The 15,343-nt window shown below is 53.6% G+C and overlaps 2 protein-coding genes across 2 annotated transcripts in view; both read left to right on the top strand.

Moving 5' to 3' along the window:
- The first annotated feature begins 1,106 nt into the window (after positions 1-1,106).
- On the top strand, positions 1,107-5,941 carry Kcnk16 (potassium two pore domain channel subfamily K member 16). Its single transcript, XM_050165104.1, is given in 10 exon segments — positions 1,107-1,212; positions 1,215-1,301; positions 3,972-4,044; positions 4,046-4,107; positions 4,899-4,949; positions 4,952-5,051; positions 5,126-5,208; positions 5,211-5,303; positions 5,528-5,598; positions 5,801-5,941. Coding segments are annotated over 10 exon segments (867 nt in total).
- A 1,020-nt stretch (positions 5,942-6,961) lies between these two features.
- The window catches only part of Kcnk17 (potassium two pore domain channel subfamily K member 17), an 11,507-nt gene continuing 3,125 nt past the window's right edge, over positions 6,962-15,343 (top strand). The window contains 4 exon segments of the mRNA XM_050165106.1: positions 6,962-7,204; positions 9,746-9,860; positions 11,208-11,368; positions 11,662-11,836. Of these exon segments, the coding sequence (XP_050021063.1) occupies positions 6,962-7,204; positions 9,746-9,860; positions 11,208-11,368; positions 11,662-11,836 (694 nt within the window).

Genomic DNA, 15,343 nt, shown 5'->3' on the forward strand with positions numbered 1-15,343 from the left:
CCCAAGAGAGGTGGAAAACAGAATCAATTCAAGGTTATCCTCTGCTATGTGCCAACCTTGGGGTCAGCCTGGGCTACATGAGACCTTGTCTCTATAGAAAAAAAGACAAGAGGCTGGAGAGATGACTCAGTGGTCAAAAACCTAGCACCCACATTGGTCAGCTCACAACTGCTGTTAACTCCAACCTTGGGGGATCTGACACCCTCTCCTGGCTTCTGTGGGCACCTGAATACATGTGGCACACATTCACACATATGCACACACACACATACACACTTGCACATAAATAAAAACAAATCTCAAAATAAGCAAGTAAAGGAGAGCTTCACGAGCAGCATGCTGGCTGAACTCCTGTGCAACTGCAATCTCTGAAAAGCTTTGTACCTGCCACAAACATGCACCAAGGCCCGTGACTCCACCTGCGAGGGAGTCACCGACAGCACTGTGGGTGGACACTCGCTTCTGTTTTTTGTCTTCTCCACACTCACGTCTCCTGAGCTCAGCATCCTCCAGATAACCTGCTCAAGGGTCAAGCCAGACTGAACATTGGCAGAAAGTGATGCGACCAGGACCCCCCATGTGTCAGCAGCACCAACTGACACAGCTTCTGAGCAAGGATGTCGTCTGCCATTTCTTTTGCTCTGATTTGTCACCCTGGTTACTCATCCTCAGGTTTCCCCAACACAGGTCAACCTGTCCTATAAGCAAGGCTAATCCATACCCTTGTGATACCTCCTAGGCTCCCGTGTTTGAGGCTGGGATCTTCTCGGGTGAGGAATCAGACCCACTCAGCAGGGTGGACACCCCAACCATATTTGTCCCACAGATATTCATGCCCACTCGGAAGCAGGGGTGAGGTCAGGTGAGCTCAGGAGGAGACGATAGTTGTCTCTGAGGCGCCCATGCACTTCTCTGCTTTGCTGCTATGCACAGAAAAATGAGGTCCAGTGTGGGGTGGCGGGCCTGTTGCACACTGCACTGTTCAGACAGACTCCCCTGCCACAGACACCTGTGCGGTGGAGGACAGAGCAGGCAGTAGCAGGGGTTCTCACCTCTTCCTTCTTCCTTCTCCACCCTGATAACTGCTGCAGGATTCTGGTCACACCATGCCCTGGGCTGGTCTCTGAAGCTGTTGGGGATGTTGGGCACCGCCCTTGTTTATGGCCTATACCTGCTCCCTGATGCTTGGGGCCACCATCTTCCAGCTGCTGGAGCTCAATCAAGGGACCAGTTCCAACTGCAGAAGCTGCGCTTCCTAAAGAACTACACCTACCTGGCCCAGCAGGCCCAGAGCAGTTCCTGTAGATGAGGGAGCAAGGAAAGGTGGCCAGGAAGAGCAGGGAGGGGGTGGAGGTGCTGATGACCAGTGCAGAGCCACTGACCAGAAGTTGGATGCTGTTTGGAGACAGAGGGCGGTGGAAACTGGAGCCTGGTGAAACCTAGTCCAGAGCCTGATCCTCTGGGCTACAGCTAGACCACTATGCTGCCTTAATCAAACCACTAACTTAATAGATGTCTTCATCAGTAATGTGAAAAGAAACAGTGCATATGGGCCGGGAGGTGCCCAGTCGGGTAAGTGCTTGTCATCCAAATATGAGGATCCGAGTTTAATGCCCAGAACACACGTTAAAAATCCAGATGTGAGGCAAGTGAGACAGCTCAGTTGGCAGAGGAAATTTCCATCAATCCTAAAGACCCAAGTTCAATCCCAAAGCACACTTGTAAACCCAGCACTGGAAAGTCAAGGACCAACAGATCCCTAAGGTTATCTGGCCAGCCTTGACAAACAGGGAAGCCCCACCCAAGCCAGAGAGAGAAATGGCCTCAGAAAACAAGGTAGAAGGCTGGAAAGATGGCTTAATGGTTAAGAGTATTTCCTTTGGGGACCTGATTTTAATCTCCAGCATCCACGTCAAATTCTGGTATGATTGCAAGTGTATGTAACCCCAGCATTGGGCAGGAAGGGAGCTGAATTGAATCCCCAAAGAGCTCACTGGCCAGCCCGGGCTAGCCTAAGAAAAGGGCAAGTTTCTGGTTGGTGAGAGACCCAAGGCAATGGGTGGCAGGAAGACACATGGCATCCTACTCCAGCCTCCTCTGAGCACACTCGCAGATCCAGAAATGTGTACCAACGAGAGAGAAGCAGGGAAAGGTGGGAGAGAGGAGAGAGAGGGAGAAGAGGGAGCAGGTAGAAAGAGACCGAGAGAGATTAAAGAAACAAAACCAGGGCTGGAAATATGGCTCCATAGTAAAGAAGAGTGGATGCTCTTCCAGAGGACCTGGGTTCAACTCCCAGTACCCACATGGCAGATCCAGGGGATCCCGTGTCCTCTGCGAGCACCAGACCCACATGTGGCACAGACATACATGCAGGAAAAATACCTATATACATAAATAAAATAAATCATAACACACAGAAGGCTGGTGGCTCTGAGGAGTGATACCTGCAGTTGACCTCTGACTTCCATAAGCACATGTATGTGCACACAACTATCGGCACATACACAGATATGTATTACAGATACATGTGTACACACAGCGTGACATTTGACAGCACAGTGAAACCTGAGAGCTGCTAGGCCACAGGAAGAGGTGTCACTAGAGAGTCCTGTCCCCGCTTTTCCCGTATACGTAGTATTCCTCACCCCTGCACACATTTTACTCAGGCACCCCAACATCCCAGGAGTGAGTCAGAGACAGGGACACCTCAAGCCTTCTCCTACCTCAGCCCTGGGCTGGAGGTGGAACCAGGAATGAGCAGTGGCCAGGCTCAAACTGGTTCTACAGTCGAGAACAAGGCTCTAGGTCTGGCTGCAGCCCAAAGGGGCCAGTGTTTCGGACCCGGGACTCACTAGGAAACGTGTCCTTTCAAAACCTCAGTCTCTCAGTGAGCAGGTGGAGCTTGGAAGCAGAGACACGCCAGGGTAACATCTGGGGGAAACCCAGTCTCTGGAGAGCTCACACACTCCACATAAACGGTGATGAGTGTAGCGTCCGGACATGATTCCGTGAGGACAGCTGTACACCCACCTCTTCCTCCTTCACCACAGGATTCTTGGAGACAAAGATGCCGCGGTCACTCGAGGCCACTCACCCACACCCAGAGCCCTTAGGGACGTCAGAGCTCCTTGTCCACAGGCAAATGCTGTCCCCGAGAGTGGGGGTCTCCAGGGAGGGGACATGCTCCGAAATGTTTGGCCCAGTTCTCTGCATGCATGGGAAAGAGGAAGCCAAAGCATTAAGAAGCTAATTCCTGTCCAATTGAGGGCCAGGAGGCCTCCACCCAGCAGGTGAAAATCAGCTCCCACAGGAAAGAGAGGCAGGAGTAGCAGCCATACTTCCCATGTCCCCAGCTCTGGAGCACTGCCGGGTAACAAGAATGAGCTGATGCTCCCTGGGACAAGTTTCCAGCTAGATGGAAGAGGGCTAGCGCTGTGGGGAGAGAGTCCTGCACGATCCTCAGGAGGGCTCAGGCTTGAACCTGCCAAGCCTTCTTCCCTAGAAACACAAAACACAGACACACAAATCATACACACCCATGTAACACAGAGCACTGCACTGCACACACAGACAACACATCACATGTACACAGCCTCTCTCCTGGGCCCCTAACGTTAATTTCTTCTGCAGGCATAGTCTATGCTCACTAGAGGGCGCCAGAGAGCAAAGCGGCCGGCTCCCTGGATGCCCAGGCTCCCACCTGGAGCTCTTGGGCTCCCACCGCATGCCGCATGGGAGCGAAGTCCCAGACCCCACCTTCCCCAGTAGACCCTTCTAGAAGTATCCAACATCAGTCTCGCCTTGTCCTAGCTAATGTTTGCATGTTTGTCATTTCCTGTCAACAGCCCTCAGCTCTCCACCTGTTAGAGCACATACCTCGGCCAGCCTTGGCCACTCAGAGATTTCACATTTCCATATAAAATCATCCTCCTGAGAGCTGCTGGGTGACAGCTGGCCCTCATAACCGTTAGCCCCTTCCTTTCTGACCATGACACTCCAGCGGGTGATCCTGGAAGCCTGGGTGACAGGCGTGAACCCCAAGGTAACCCAGCAACTGGGACTTCAGAAGCAGTTTCTTCTTTGAAGGCACAGTGGTCACCGTCACAGGTGAGGGAGGAGCAGGTGCGGGGAGGGGCCTCCCTTGACTTTGCTCTTGCCATAGCTTCCAAAAGCAATCCCTGGGGCGAGGATGTGGTTTATCCAGGTGGTGGCACAGGAAGCACAGACGGGGGCATGGTGAGACAGTAGCAGAGGAAGGCAGAAGGCCTGCACACCCTGCTGCTGTGGGGGCTGGGTTTCCCTCGAGCTGGGCCTGTTGTGTTAATGCACCTGGCCACAGACCAGAACGTCCTCTGAGAGAGAGAGTGAAGGAAGGTCATTGGGCATTGACTGCCTCTCAAAGCTGCAGGCAACATCCCAGTATCCCAAGAAGATGGGGTATCGGCAGAACCCCCGCCCCCAGTCTCTCACACTGGCCTCCCTTCCATTTAGTTATGCCCCAATCCAATCCCAAACACCTTCCTTGGTATTCCAGGGAGAGTGTTAGAATATGAGTGTTGGGCTCCCAGTTCACTAAAGAGGGACTGAATGGCTGTGATTACATAAGACAAATGGGGATAATTAGGTAGAAATTACATAAACCATCTCGGGGAATCATGCCTGGCAGGGAGGCCGAGGGTGGCAGTCGGGAGGGCTTCGTGGGGGCAGCATCATCATAGAAGAGCCTTCTCTAAGCAGAGATTGTTCTAGCAGAGGACAGGATGAGTGCCATGGGAGCAACTTCCTTTCCTCCCCCAGCAGTGATGGAGACAAACCCCTGCTGGAGCTGAGGGTGGGGGTGGGCAGGAGGCAGCTCTGGTCTCTCTCTGCCCCGCTGTGCATGCTCCCTTGCCCAGCAGGCTACGGAAACCTGGCACTCAGCACGGAGGATGGGCAGGCCTTCTGTGTCTTCTTGCCCTGATAAGCACCCTGCTCAATGTGGTCTTCCTTGACCTGGGAACAGGGCTGCGTGCCCATCTGACCACACTGGACAGGTGGGAGGACCATCCCAGGTATTTCTAGGTAGCATGATGTCTTCCGGAGCCCCATAGGACAGAGAGCTGCAAGTATTCCTGGAACTTTCCAGGTGTTCTCAGCTCCTGCAGGTCCTGCAAGTTGCTGTGCTCCTGGCCCTGGGGACCCTGGTCATTCTCATCTTCACACCATGTTACTCAATGACATGGAAGGCTGGAGCTTTGGCGGAGGGCTCTATTTTGCCTTCATCATCACCCTCAGCACCATTGACTTTAGGGACTATGTTGTCTGTGAGAAAGAGTCAACTATCCTCGTGGGTACTCAGTAGAATCTGGGCACATGGAGGTACCAGGTGAGGCTGCTATCTCTGGGACTCCTGTGGGCTCTTGGTGGAATTGTCGTAATTCTACTTCTCCCATCATTGGTACTTTTTGGAGGACCAGCGGGGAGAGAGCACCCCTGTGGAATCTGGGGGTAACTGTGCCCTCACACCAGCCATCACTTTCCCTGGCAGGCACAGACCCCAGCAAGCATTATGTCACCATGAACCTGAGCCTGGCAGCTGTATGGCTCTTCCTAGAGCAGGTGTGGCTGGCGGTGGTCTTCAGCCTGGCAGCTCTATGGAGCCTCCTAGGGCAGGAATGGCTGGCTGTGGTCCTCAGCCTGGCAGCTGCACGGAGCCTCCTAGGGCAGGTGTGGCTGGTGGTGGTCCTCAGCCTGTCTGGAGCCTCCTGGGGCAGGCGTGGCTGGCAGTGGTCCTCAGCCTGTCTGGAGCCTCCTGGGTCAGGCGTGGCTGGCAGTGGTCCTCAGCCTGGGATCCCTGTTTCTACACAGGTGCTCCTGTCTCTGACAGCTCATCAGAGGCCTGGACCTCAAGAACGGAGGAGCCCCTCACCCCAGACCTCAGAAAATCCCCATCTCTGCATGATGCCCAAGTATTCCAGCCACCCATCCTACCCCACCTCAAGACCATGGTGTTTCACATAGGGTGGCCAGTAATTCTCCAAAGAGAAAATGGAGGTAGGTGTGCCTACAAGGTAATTTAGAGGAGATGCAGAGACAAAAATCAAAGACTCTAGGGGCCTTCCAGAATAAGTTCCCCAGGGCCTAGCCTGCTGCCAGATTTCAGCACTGTGGGCAGAAGGGGGAGAGGCTGGCCCTGTCTGCCCGGTGCTCAGTTTTAAAAGGATTAGGATTAGGATTAGGATCTAGCTCTTCCTTGAACTTCCCCTCTCCCTAGTCACAAGGGGGCTTCTAAGCATCCTTGTATTTGCAGCCTTGGGGCGGGAGTCCAGGAGGTTGAGGGGAGTCCCTGGGAAGGACCCATGTCCGTGGTTGCATTCTCTACTCTCCCTCCCGCAGGACTAGTGTCTCTTAGGAAGGGACAGAAATCTGAAGCCCTCTATCTGTTCCATTCATGCCGGTCCCTGCCTCTGCTTTGGGTGAATCAGGACTCGGAGACCTCCTTTGGAGCAACAAGTGTGAGCCCTGGCACATGCTCTTGCCTCCCACAAACACGGAGGCAACATAAGCCAAGCCCAGCTGGGGGCCTTTTTTTTTTTTTTTTTTTTTTGAGTGCACCTATTGTAGCGAACCTAGAGTGGTACTGACCGCAGCAGGCACTTGAAGGAAGTCCCTGGTCTCACAGTTTACACAATAGACTTCGAAAGTTTCTCTTCCCCTCTGTGGACTGCAGGAGCCTTTCCCACTGAGGTGGGACCCCTCCGTGGTCCCCTGATGCTGATGTGGGCACTCCGACTCTCTGGTGAGTTATCTTATTGTCGCCGGGATTGGATCCTTGAAGGTGGGCAGGGCCATCGCACCCTGCAGCACTCCTCAGAGGGAAGAAGGCCACCAGCAATCATTTGCTTAGAGAAGGGCCCCTCCTGGCCTTTCCTGCCCATTCCCGGTTCCTGTCTACCAGAGCGCTCCTGGGCTCCTCTCCACCATGTGCGGACCACGATCTCCTGAGGCACCGTGTTCGGCCCGGGGCTGTCGGGCACCAGGCACGGGGCTCCTTCTGCTCTCCTACCTGGCTTACTTGGTGCTGGGCGCCGGTGTGTTCTGGGCACTGGAAGGTCGTGCGGCCCGGTACTCCAGCCACATCTTCCAGCGCGACAAGTGGGAGCGACTAAAGAACTTCACGCGTCTGGATGACCCAGCGCTGGATCAGCTGATCCAGCTGATCCGGGTTAGGGGACTAGCGGTGCCACCCTGGGAAAGGAGTGGGTGGGGCAGGCGGCAGGAGCTCACAGCAGGGATGAAGAGTGCTCTGGCCCCGACAGGGTAACTCTAGGGAAGGTTATCCCTTATTGGAGAGGTGGAGTAAACAGGCTTGGGACAAACAGGTTTGGGCGGTTGGGGTTGGAGAACCATGGAGATGGGCTGAACCCAGGGGAAAGCGTCTAGGGCTAGCAAAGAGTGGGGGCACCGGCTCCATCTTTAAGGAAGTGAGACACAGCCATAAGGAATACAGAGGATCGCCTCTCTGTGTCACAGGTTTCAAGGTTGTCCGATGTGGTCATCACGGGGACAGCTATCATTTGGTCTGGTCAGCCTTGTGTGGGGGTTACTGAGAGGAAACACCAAGGATGAAAGGCCACACCTAGTCTTTCAAGGATGGGAGGGCAAATACCTTGGGGGTGTGGCCAGACTCGAAGGAACAGATGCTGGTGGGAGTGTGGGAACTTGAGAGAAACGGCTCAGTCTGTGTCGGTGGGTGAAATAGAGTCCGGAGCGGAGGAGCAAGGGAGCTGAGAGTGAGGGACCCGGAGCGGAGGAGGGAGGGAGCTCAGAGTGAGGGGTCCGGAGCAGAGGAGGGAGGGGGCTGAGAGTGAGGGGCCTGGAGCGGAGGAGGGAGGGAGCTCAGAGTGAGGGGTCCGGAGCAGAGGAGGGAGAGGGCTGAGAGTGAGGGGCCCGGAGCGGAGGAGAGAGAGAACTGAGAGGAGCCCTGAGCAGAGGAGAGAGGGAGCTCAGAGTGAGGGGCCTGGACTGGATTAGGGCTAAGGTCACTTTACCTGAAGTATTTGGACCTGCAGGGCCGGCAGGGACAAAAGGAGTGGGGCAGTGAAAAGAGCAGAGGTCCCCGAGCCTGAGGATCCTCAGAGGAGAGGACGCTGCAGGGTGCGGAGGCAGGAGATGGCTCATCCTCCAGGATTTCCCATGGAGAACTCTTCCTGAGTGCTTGCCTTACTGTTCTGCTCCACTTCCCTCTGCCAAGAGTGCAGGGACAGAACTTAGACTAGAGTACCTCCGTGCAATCGCCACTCTCTTGCAACGGTTTCATTACAGAGACCCCCAGGACCTGTGTCCCAGAATCCTCAAACTGAAGCCAAATCCCCTGTAGAGAGAGGGAGCATTGTTGGGTAGGACAGGAGGGGCCAGGAGTGAAGAGAATTCCCATCCTCCGGACACTCCAATGGGCAGGAGCTGGAGCTAGGGACTGTCTCTGTCTGGCCATCGCCAGTAAACACTGCTGTTTTGGTCCTTCCCATGCCCAGCTCCCCCGTCAATGCCTCATTAGCAGACACTACCACCTCCATGATGAACCAAGGCTCAGGGAGATTTGATAAAATTGCAAGGCTGCACAGCCAAGAGCTAAGGCTGTTAATCACCTGGAGGCTGGTTTTGTGTAGCCCTGTGCATGTGGCTGTTTCTCAGAACCCCATGATTTTATGTCCAAGGCACACTATGTGTTCCCAGCCTCTGCTTCCACTGTCCTGTCTTCCTGAATGCTTTTTGGTGGGAAGAGCCTCAGGGGAAGCACAGCATGAGTGTCCTTCCCTCCAGGAAGCCTTCTGCCTCTGCTTCTCTGTGTTCCCAAGGTGTTATGGCCCTGGGAAGCCAGAGGACTCTCCACTGTTAGAGATAAAGAAACAGATGTGAAAGAAACTGCAGACCATCTACACAGCCCCCCTTCATACCCAAAACTATCTACACAGCCCCCCTTCATACCCGAAACCATCTACACAGCCCCCTTCATACTCGAAATGATCACTATGGCCCCATCTCCGAGTTAACTTAGTTCTGTCCCAGTGAAGGCTGAGGTTGTGTCTGTCATTTGGCAGCATCTGCCTATTGTTTCCTGCAAGATTATGACTGAGGCAGACAGCAAATGAGTATATAAGCCTGTGAGATGGCCTAGAACCTGGGCTGGCTCTAGGATAAGGAGGAGACGGGGTTGGCCCCAAGATCTCTGCCCCTGGGGAGCCCTTGGGTAGTAGAATCAGTGATTCTTGGCCCCAAACAGACTTGAAATAGAGAGGAAGATATTGTGTGTGTTTTTCTGGGGACACATGAAAAAGTCTCTTCAAGTTAGGTAGGGCCAATGATTGACCAAAGAAACAATCTCAACCCATTTCTAGCTGGGTTTACCAGGGTTACTACGGGAATGTGGGTGACTCAAAGATAGTTGGATCACCCGGCAAGGGTGACACCTCACATCCCGAGAGCTCACTACACAACTTGTAGGCAGCTCTACTGAAGAGTCCCCTCTCCTCAGCAATTTCTTCTGTGAAATTTAACTTGGGGGAGGGGCTTGTGACTGCTGTACCCTTCCGAGCCTGTAAGTCATGGGAGGAAGTGCATCACTTTGGAGAAACTGTCTATACAACACGAGGCCTCTACAGGAGTGTGGGTGTAGGTGTGGGTATAGACATGGGTATAGTGGTGTCTTGGGGTACAGGGGCTCAGTCCCCCAAGATCCTGTTGGTCACAGCAGCATCTCTTGCAGGACATCATTCAAGCATACAAAGATGGGACCCAGCTCGTGGGCAGTACCACCAGCATGGGGCGCTGGGAGTTTGTGGGCTCTTTCTTCTTTTCCGTGTCCACCATCACTACCATCGGTAAGGGCAGCATGGGGACAAGCTGGTGTGGCTTGGGAGGTAGCCTCACCCTGAGGGGCCAGTGAATGCAGTCCAGAGGGTGTCACCCCTATAAAGAAAGCAGTCGTATCTGAAAGCACACCCCCACAGTCCTGCAAACAGCATCTCATGCCTCAGGACCCATGGACTTGGCTTCTGCATTTCGTCAGACCCCCGGGGAATTGTATACATATTCCAGTTTGGAAACTGCTGCCCTGGAGGACAGGACGTTGGTCATCCAACCCAGTCCTACAGACCCTCCCAGGCCCTCAGTCCCTAGCACTGTCCTCCAGACATATTTCCCCTTCAGAGCCAGACTGAGGTGGAACCTGCCTGTCTTAAAAGCACGTGAGGCTGTTGTGTGGAAACAGCGGGGTTCAGAAAGCCCTGGATCCCTGCAGCCCTGGTTCCCAGGGACCAACGCAGGTCAGCTGCCCTTGCCCACAGCATCACACACATGACCCAGAACTAACCACTAGGGGGCAGGCTCACACCACCGAAGATTTAGGCTCCATCTTTCTTTGTCCCCGACCAGCATCCCTTTGATCCTTGCCTTGTTTTCCCAGTACCCCTCATCTCCCACCCCATCCCACCTTCTACGCCCCCCTTACACACTCCCAACCCTGCCCTTACTCAGACCATCATTGTGTGATCTCAGCACTTGAGAGATGGAGGCAGGAGGATTAGGAGTTCAGGGTTACATAAAAAGGTTGAGGTCAGCCCGGCCAACACAAAACCTTTTTAACATAAACAAAATAAAACATGAATGGAAAGGAGATGTAAGACCCAAGGTTGAGGTCAGCCCGGCCAACACAAAACCTTTTTAACATAAACAAAATAAAACATGAATGGAAAGAAGATGTAAGACCCAGAGAGATACCTCTGAGGTTTTCAGGCCAGATGCCCGCATGGTAACCTTCCATCATGTTCATCTGCCCATTCTCTGGGCCGGGGCGGGGGCACTCCATGCTCAGGGGTTCACCTTCCCACAGACAGTACGTCCCTACTGTGGCCTCTCATTAGCCAAAAGCAAGTGAATGCCTGCACCCCGTTTTAAGGTCAACAAAGTAGGCTCAGAAAGACCAAGGCCTTTGCCCAGGTTCTCACAGCCTTGCAGGGGTCAGAGTCCAAGAAGTGGAGCCAGAAAAAAAAACATGGGAGTCCACAGGCCAACTGTGGGCTGGTGTGCCAGCCCCGCTCTGTCTTCTCATCAGAGCTGGGTAGGCACCAGCAACCACCCCCAGCATGGGAGTGAAACAAGGGGGCCACAGTGGCCATACCCAAAGCTGGGGGAAGGATCTGCTTAAATACCCCTCCCTCCTGCATCAGGCTAGGGCAACCTGAGCCCAGAGGCCATGGCTGCCTGTCTCTTCTGTATATTCTTTGCCCTCGTGGGGATCCCACTCAACCTGGTAGTGCTCAACCGGCTGGGCCTCCTTATGCAGCGAGGGGTGCATCGATGTGTCCAGTGGCTGGGAGGCAGCTGGCAGGTGAGACAGTGGCCAGGAACCTGGATAAGTCCGTTCCAGATGGGGGACTGTGGTGGAAATGGGGTGCCAAACCAGAAGGGTGGGGTCAGAAAGATGAGGTAGGTGGTGAGGTTGTGGGAGCAAAGCCCAGAACAAGGTGTTTGATCTTAGTGTCTGTGGGGCGCATGAGAAGATTGGAACAAGTCAAAGACAGGAAGCCTTTCAGAAGGAACTGTGAGGGCTCAAAGCTGGAGATTTGGGCATCTGCTTCTTGCTGCTCAGGACAGAGCCACAGACTGTTGCTGTTACTGCAGGACCCAGCACAGGCACCGTTGCTGGCAGGCTCCACGGCGCTGCTCTCTGGCCTCCTGCTCTTTCTATTGCTGCCTCCGCTTCTCTTCTCCCACATGGAAGGTTGGAGCTACATGGAGAGCTTCTACTTCGCCTTCATCACGCTCAGCACGGTGGGCTTCGGTGACTACGTGATCGGTGAGTGGCCCAAGGCTGGCGGGCCTGGGAATGTACCACAGGTGACTGTCTACTGTGAGTAACTTGATGGGTCTGGGACACAGCTTGTAACCTAAGTAGGCTTTGCCCTTTCCCAGTGTGGCGGGTTATGATCTCTTGGGTCCTGCCTGGCAGCGTGGAGCTGTTTTCCAAAGCTACGGGCTCAAATCAGTGCCCTAGAGGGACACACAACACTTGGACCTCCCTCACTTCTCCACCCACCCCGGGCGAGGACCCAGGTGAAACAATCAGGGAACTCAGAGTACCCTTGACCTCAGGAGGAAATGACAGCCAAACTACAGGCCTGCCACGGAGGCCCCAAATGGGAACCATTAGTGCTGTCCCCTAAGACCACGTAGGTACCCCAAGACCACTCAGGTATCCCGAGACCACACAGGTACCCTGAGACCACACAGGTACCCCAGAGACAACTGCACTGCAGGAGACAGTGGAGGAAAGCTGAGGGGGTGGCAATGGAGCAGGGGCTCCAGGCAGCCTCGGCATCTCTTCTGTGTCTCTGTCTGGCCTTTGGCTCTCTCTCTGGTTCTCTCTCTCTCTCTCTCTCTCTCTCTCTCTCTCTCTCTCTCTCTCTCTCCCCCGTCCCTCTCCCTCTCCCTCTCCCTCTTCCTCTCCTGAAAAGATCCAAGAGTAAAGGCCACAGGCTTCTTCACTACCCAGGGCAGCCTTGGGGGCACCATATCCAGTAGGCCATGCTCTGGGGTGAGGAGGCAGCTTTTTGTGACAACTTCCTCCTGGGGTGGGAGCTGAGACACTAAACACCTTTCCCCGCTCTTTCTGAGGTTCCAACGACAAACCAAATTTGCTTCCACCAAAGTTCCCCTCAGGGATCCTTGAATTTCTTGAGCATAGGTGAGGGCTCACAGGCAGGAGCACAGGTGACCCTAAAGTATCTGCACCAGAAGGTCACCCAGTCTGAAGGATGCCTTCTCCATGGCTACATGGATGAAACCCCTCCCCTAGTCCTTCCCAGCCTATATACTCTCACCCTCCTCAAGACCCTGGACCTTGTGCAAACAACTGGCTAGGAGGAATGGCTGGATACTTGGGTGAGCCCCACCCAATGGCCAGCCCCACCCCCTTCTGAGAGGGAAGGTTGGCCATCCACAAGGTCAGCAGTCCAGCTGTGATCAGTTTTGCTTGTGGGTCCCACTGATCTGATGAAGGTGGCGGCAGCCTGGCTCAGAGAACAGTCCTATACATCAGGATCCTCCCCATACTCCTCCAGTGGACTGTTGAGACAACCCTCTGAGCAGAAGACAAACCATGCACTCAGCCTGCAGCCCAGAGTGTCACCCCCATTTTATCAAACCAGAAGCTGAAATTTAGAGAGGCCAAACCATTTGCCTGAGACAGCTCAGCAAGATACAACTTCTAATCTGTTTGTTTACATGATTCAAGCTATTCCAGAACCCTCTCTGGACCTCAGTATCCTTAACTGTCAAGTAAAGAATCCAGCTTGGAGCTGGATTCTACATTTTATACATTTTTTACATTTTTCCCCATAATTGCTTTCTGAGCCTCTGTCTTAAGTCTCTTCTCCACTGAGGGGAAGGTCTCCTATGGGGGCGGGAGCTGCTTTCCCAGCCTGGTCTCCCCCAGTCTGTGGCTCAGGAAGAAGTAACATGGACAGGTACTTCCAAATGGGTCAGATGCTTGCCTCCGTCCCCATAGTGGGGAAATGTGTCTGAGGAGACCTACAGCAAGCAGCGTGGAAGACCAGGCTTGGCTCTCTGCTCAGGAGACATTTATTTCTGGAAGCTGTTTCCTCTTCTTTTCCCACTGCTGTTTCCCGTTAGGCCTGGACTATTACACAAAGCCGCGCAGGTTGGCATGGCACAGCCCTGAAGGGTTCCCGTTTACACAGTGTCATGAGACTCAGCACTCAGCGGCTCATGTACGCTCTAGTCTTGTCCCCTTGGCAGTTTAGATCATACACCATGCCTAGCTTCTTCGAAAACCTTAGGGTTCTCCTAAGTCTTAGGATGGAACTCAACTTACACAGGTGTCTGGTTCACCCTGCCGTCCCAGGGTTTAAGACAGGTCTACCTCAGAAGAACCCATCTCAAAAACAAGCTACTTCTCCAACTAAGCAGCATTCTCTAGACATGGGCACGCTGGCAAGGGGGTGGAGGCATCAGCCAACCTCCAGGAAGGGCAGACACTCACTGTAGGAGTGAGGCTGCCACCATGGTCTCCCAGGAAGCTGCTCTGTGGAACTGGCGGGAGAGCCTGCTCTATAGCTCCCTGCCTTGAGCACAGTCAGAAGCCCCAGATGCCAGAAGGGAGAGCAGAGCTGCGTGCTGTGGTCCTCGAAGCTGCTCATTACCTCCACATCTTTGCACACAGAGAGTCCCTGGCTCCTTCATCTGCAGGCCTCTGGCTTAAGTATGTGGAGAAACTAAGGCCTGGAGAAGGGCAGGGAGGTGCCTAAGGCCAACCGCACTTGTTCTGAAATCTCAGCTCTCCTGATCCTTTAAGGATGGACCGACTGCTCTCTCCTGCACATGTGTGCGAATGCACACACATGCACACACGCGTGTGCGCGCACGCACACACACACACACACACACCTGGTAGTTTTCCATGCCTGAAGTCAGTAACCAGAGTCACCCAAACCCCAGCCACAAGCTCCTCCCATGATTCTCATCATCAAAGTGCTCACTGGAGCACTTTGCCAGTTACCAACTCTTGTGCCAAAAATTAAATGAAGGGCATAAAGGGCCTCCCAACTTCTGTACCCAGAAGTAAAATTTCCACTGATCTCATTGGGTACCACAGAGTTATCAGTCTGTCTCTAAACAGGTATGGGGTACTCAGATGTCAATCGTGGATGCTAGGGACTGAAGCAGGGCACATCTCCAACAACTCCACACTCCTTCCCAAACACCCTGGCTCCCACGACTGGCCCCATTTCAGCCCAGGTGACAATGAAGCAAAAGGGATGAGGCTGTGGCACAGAGGGACGAGCTCCCACCTAACTAACATGCCTGAGGCCCTGAGCTTGATCCCAGTGTCATGGTGGCTGTGGTGGCAAATACCTATAATCCCAGCATTCAGGAGACAGAGGCAAGGAGAATTGGAAGTTCAAGGTCAAATAGGACTACCTGAAGAGCACTGGCTGCTCTTGCAGAGGACACGGGTTCAGTTCCCACCATCCACATGTGTCTCACAACCACCTGCAACTCCAGTTCCAGGGGATCAGGCATCCTCTTCTGACCTCTCCAGGCACATAGCATGCTGACAGTACATAGACATACATGTAGGCAAAACATCAGTAGACATTAAAATACATTTTAAAAATATTTTTAATAAACACAAAATAAAAGCTGGATACAGAAAACAGAACCAGCAATGCCTCTCCTGGAGGCTTGCAAAATTGTAGCCTATCAGTCATCTCAGAGATTTCTTTTTTTTTTCTGGTTGTCCTTTGTGTCTTGATTATTATTATTATTACTCATTTTTTTTTTT

Source organism: Alexandromys fortis, unplaced genomic scaffold (genome assembly GCF_014885135.2).
Source record: "Alexandromys fortis isolate MF-2015 unplaced genomic scaffold, M_Fortis_MF-2015_v1.1 scaffold_121, whole genome shotgun sequence".
Classification (NCBI taxonomy): Eukaryota; Metazoa; Chordata; class Mammalia; order Rodentia; family Cricetidae; genus Alexandromys; species Alexandromys fortis.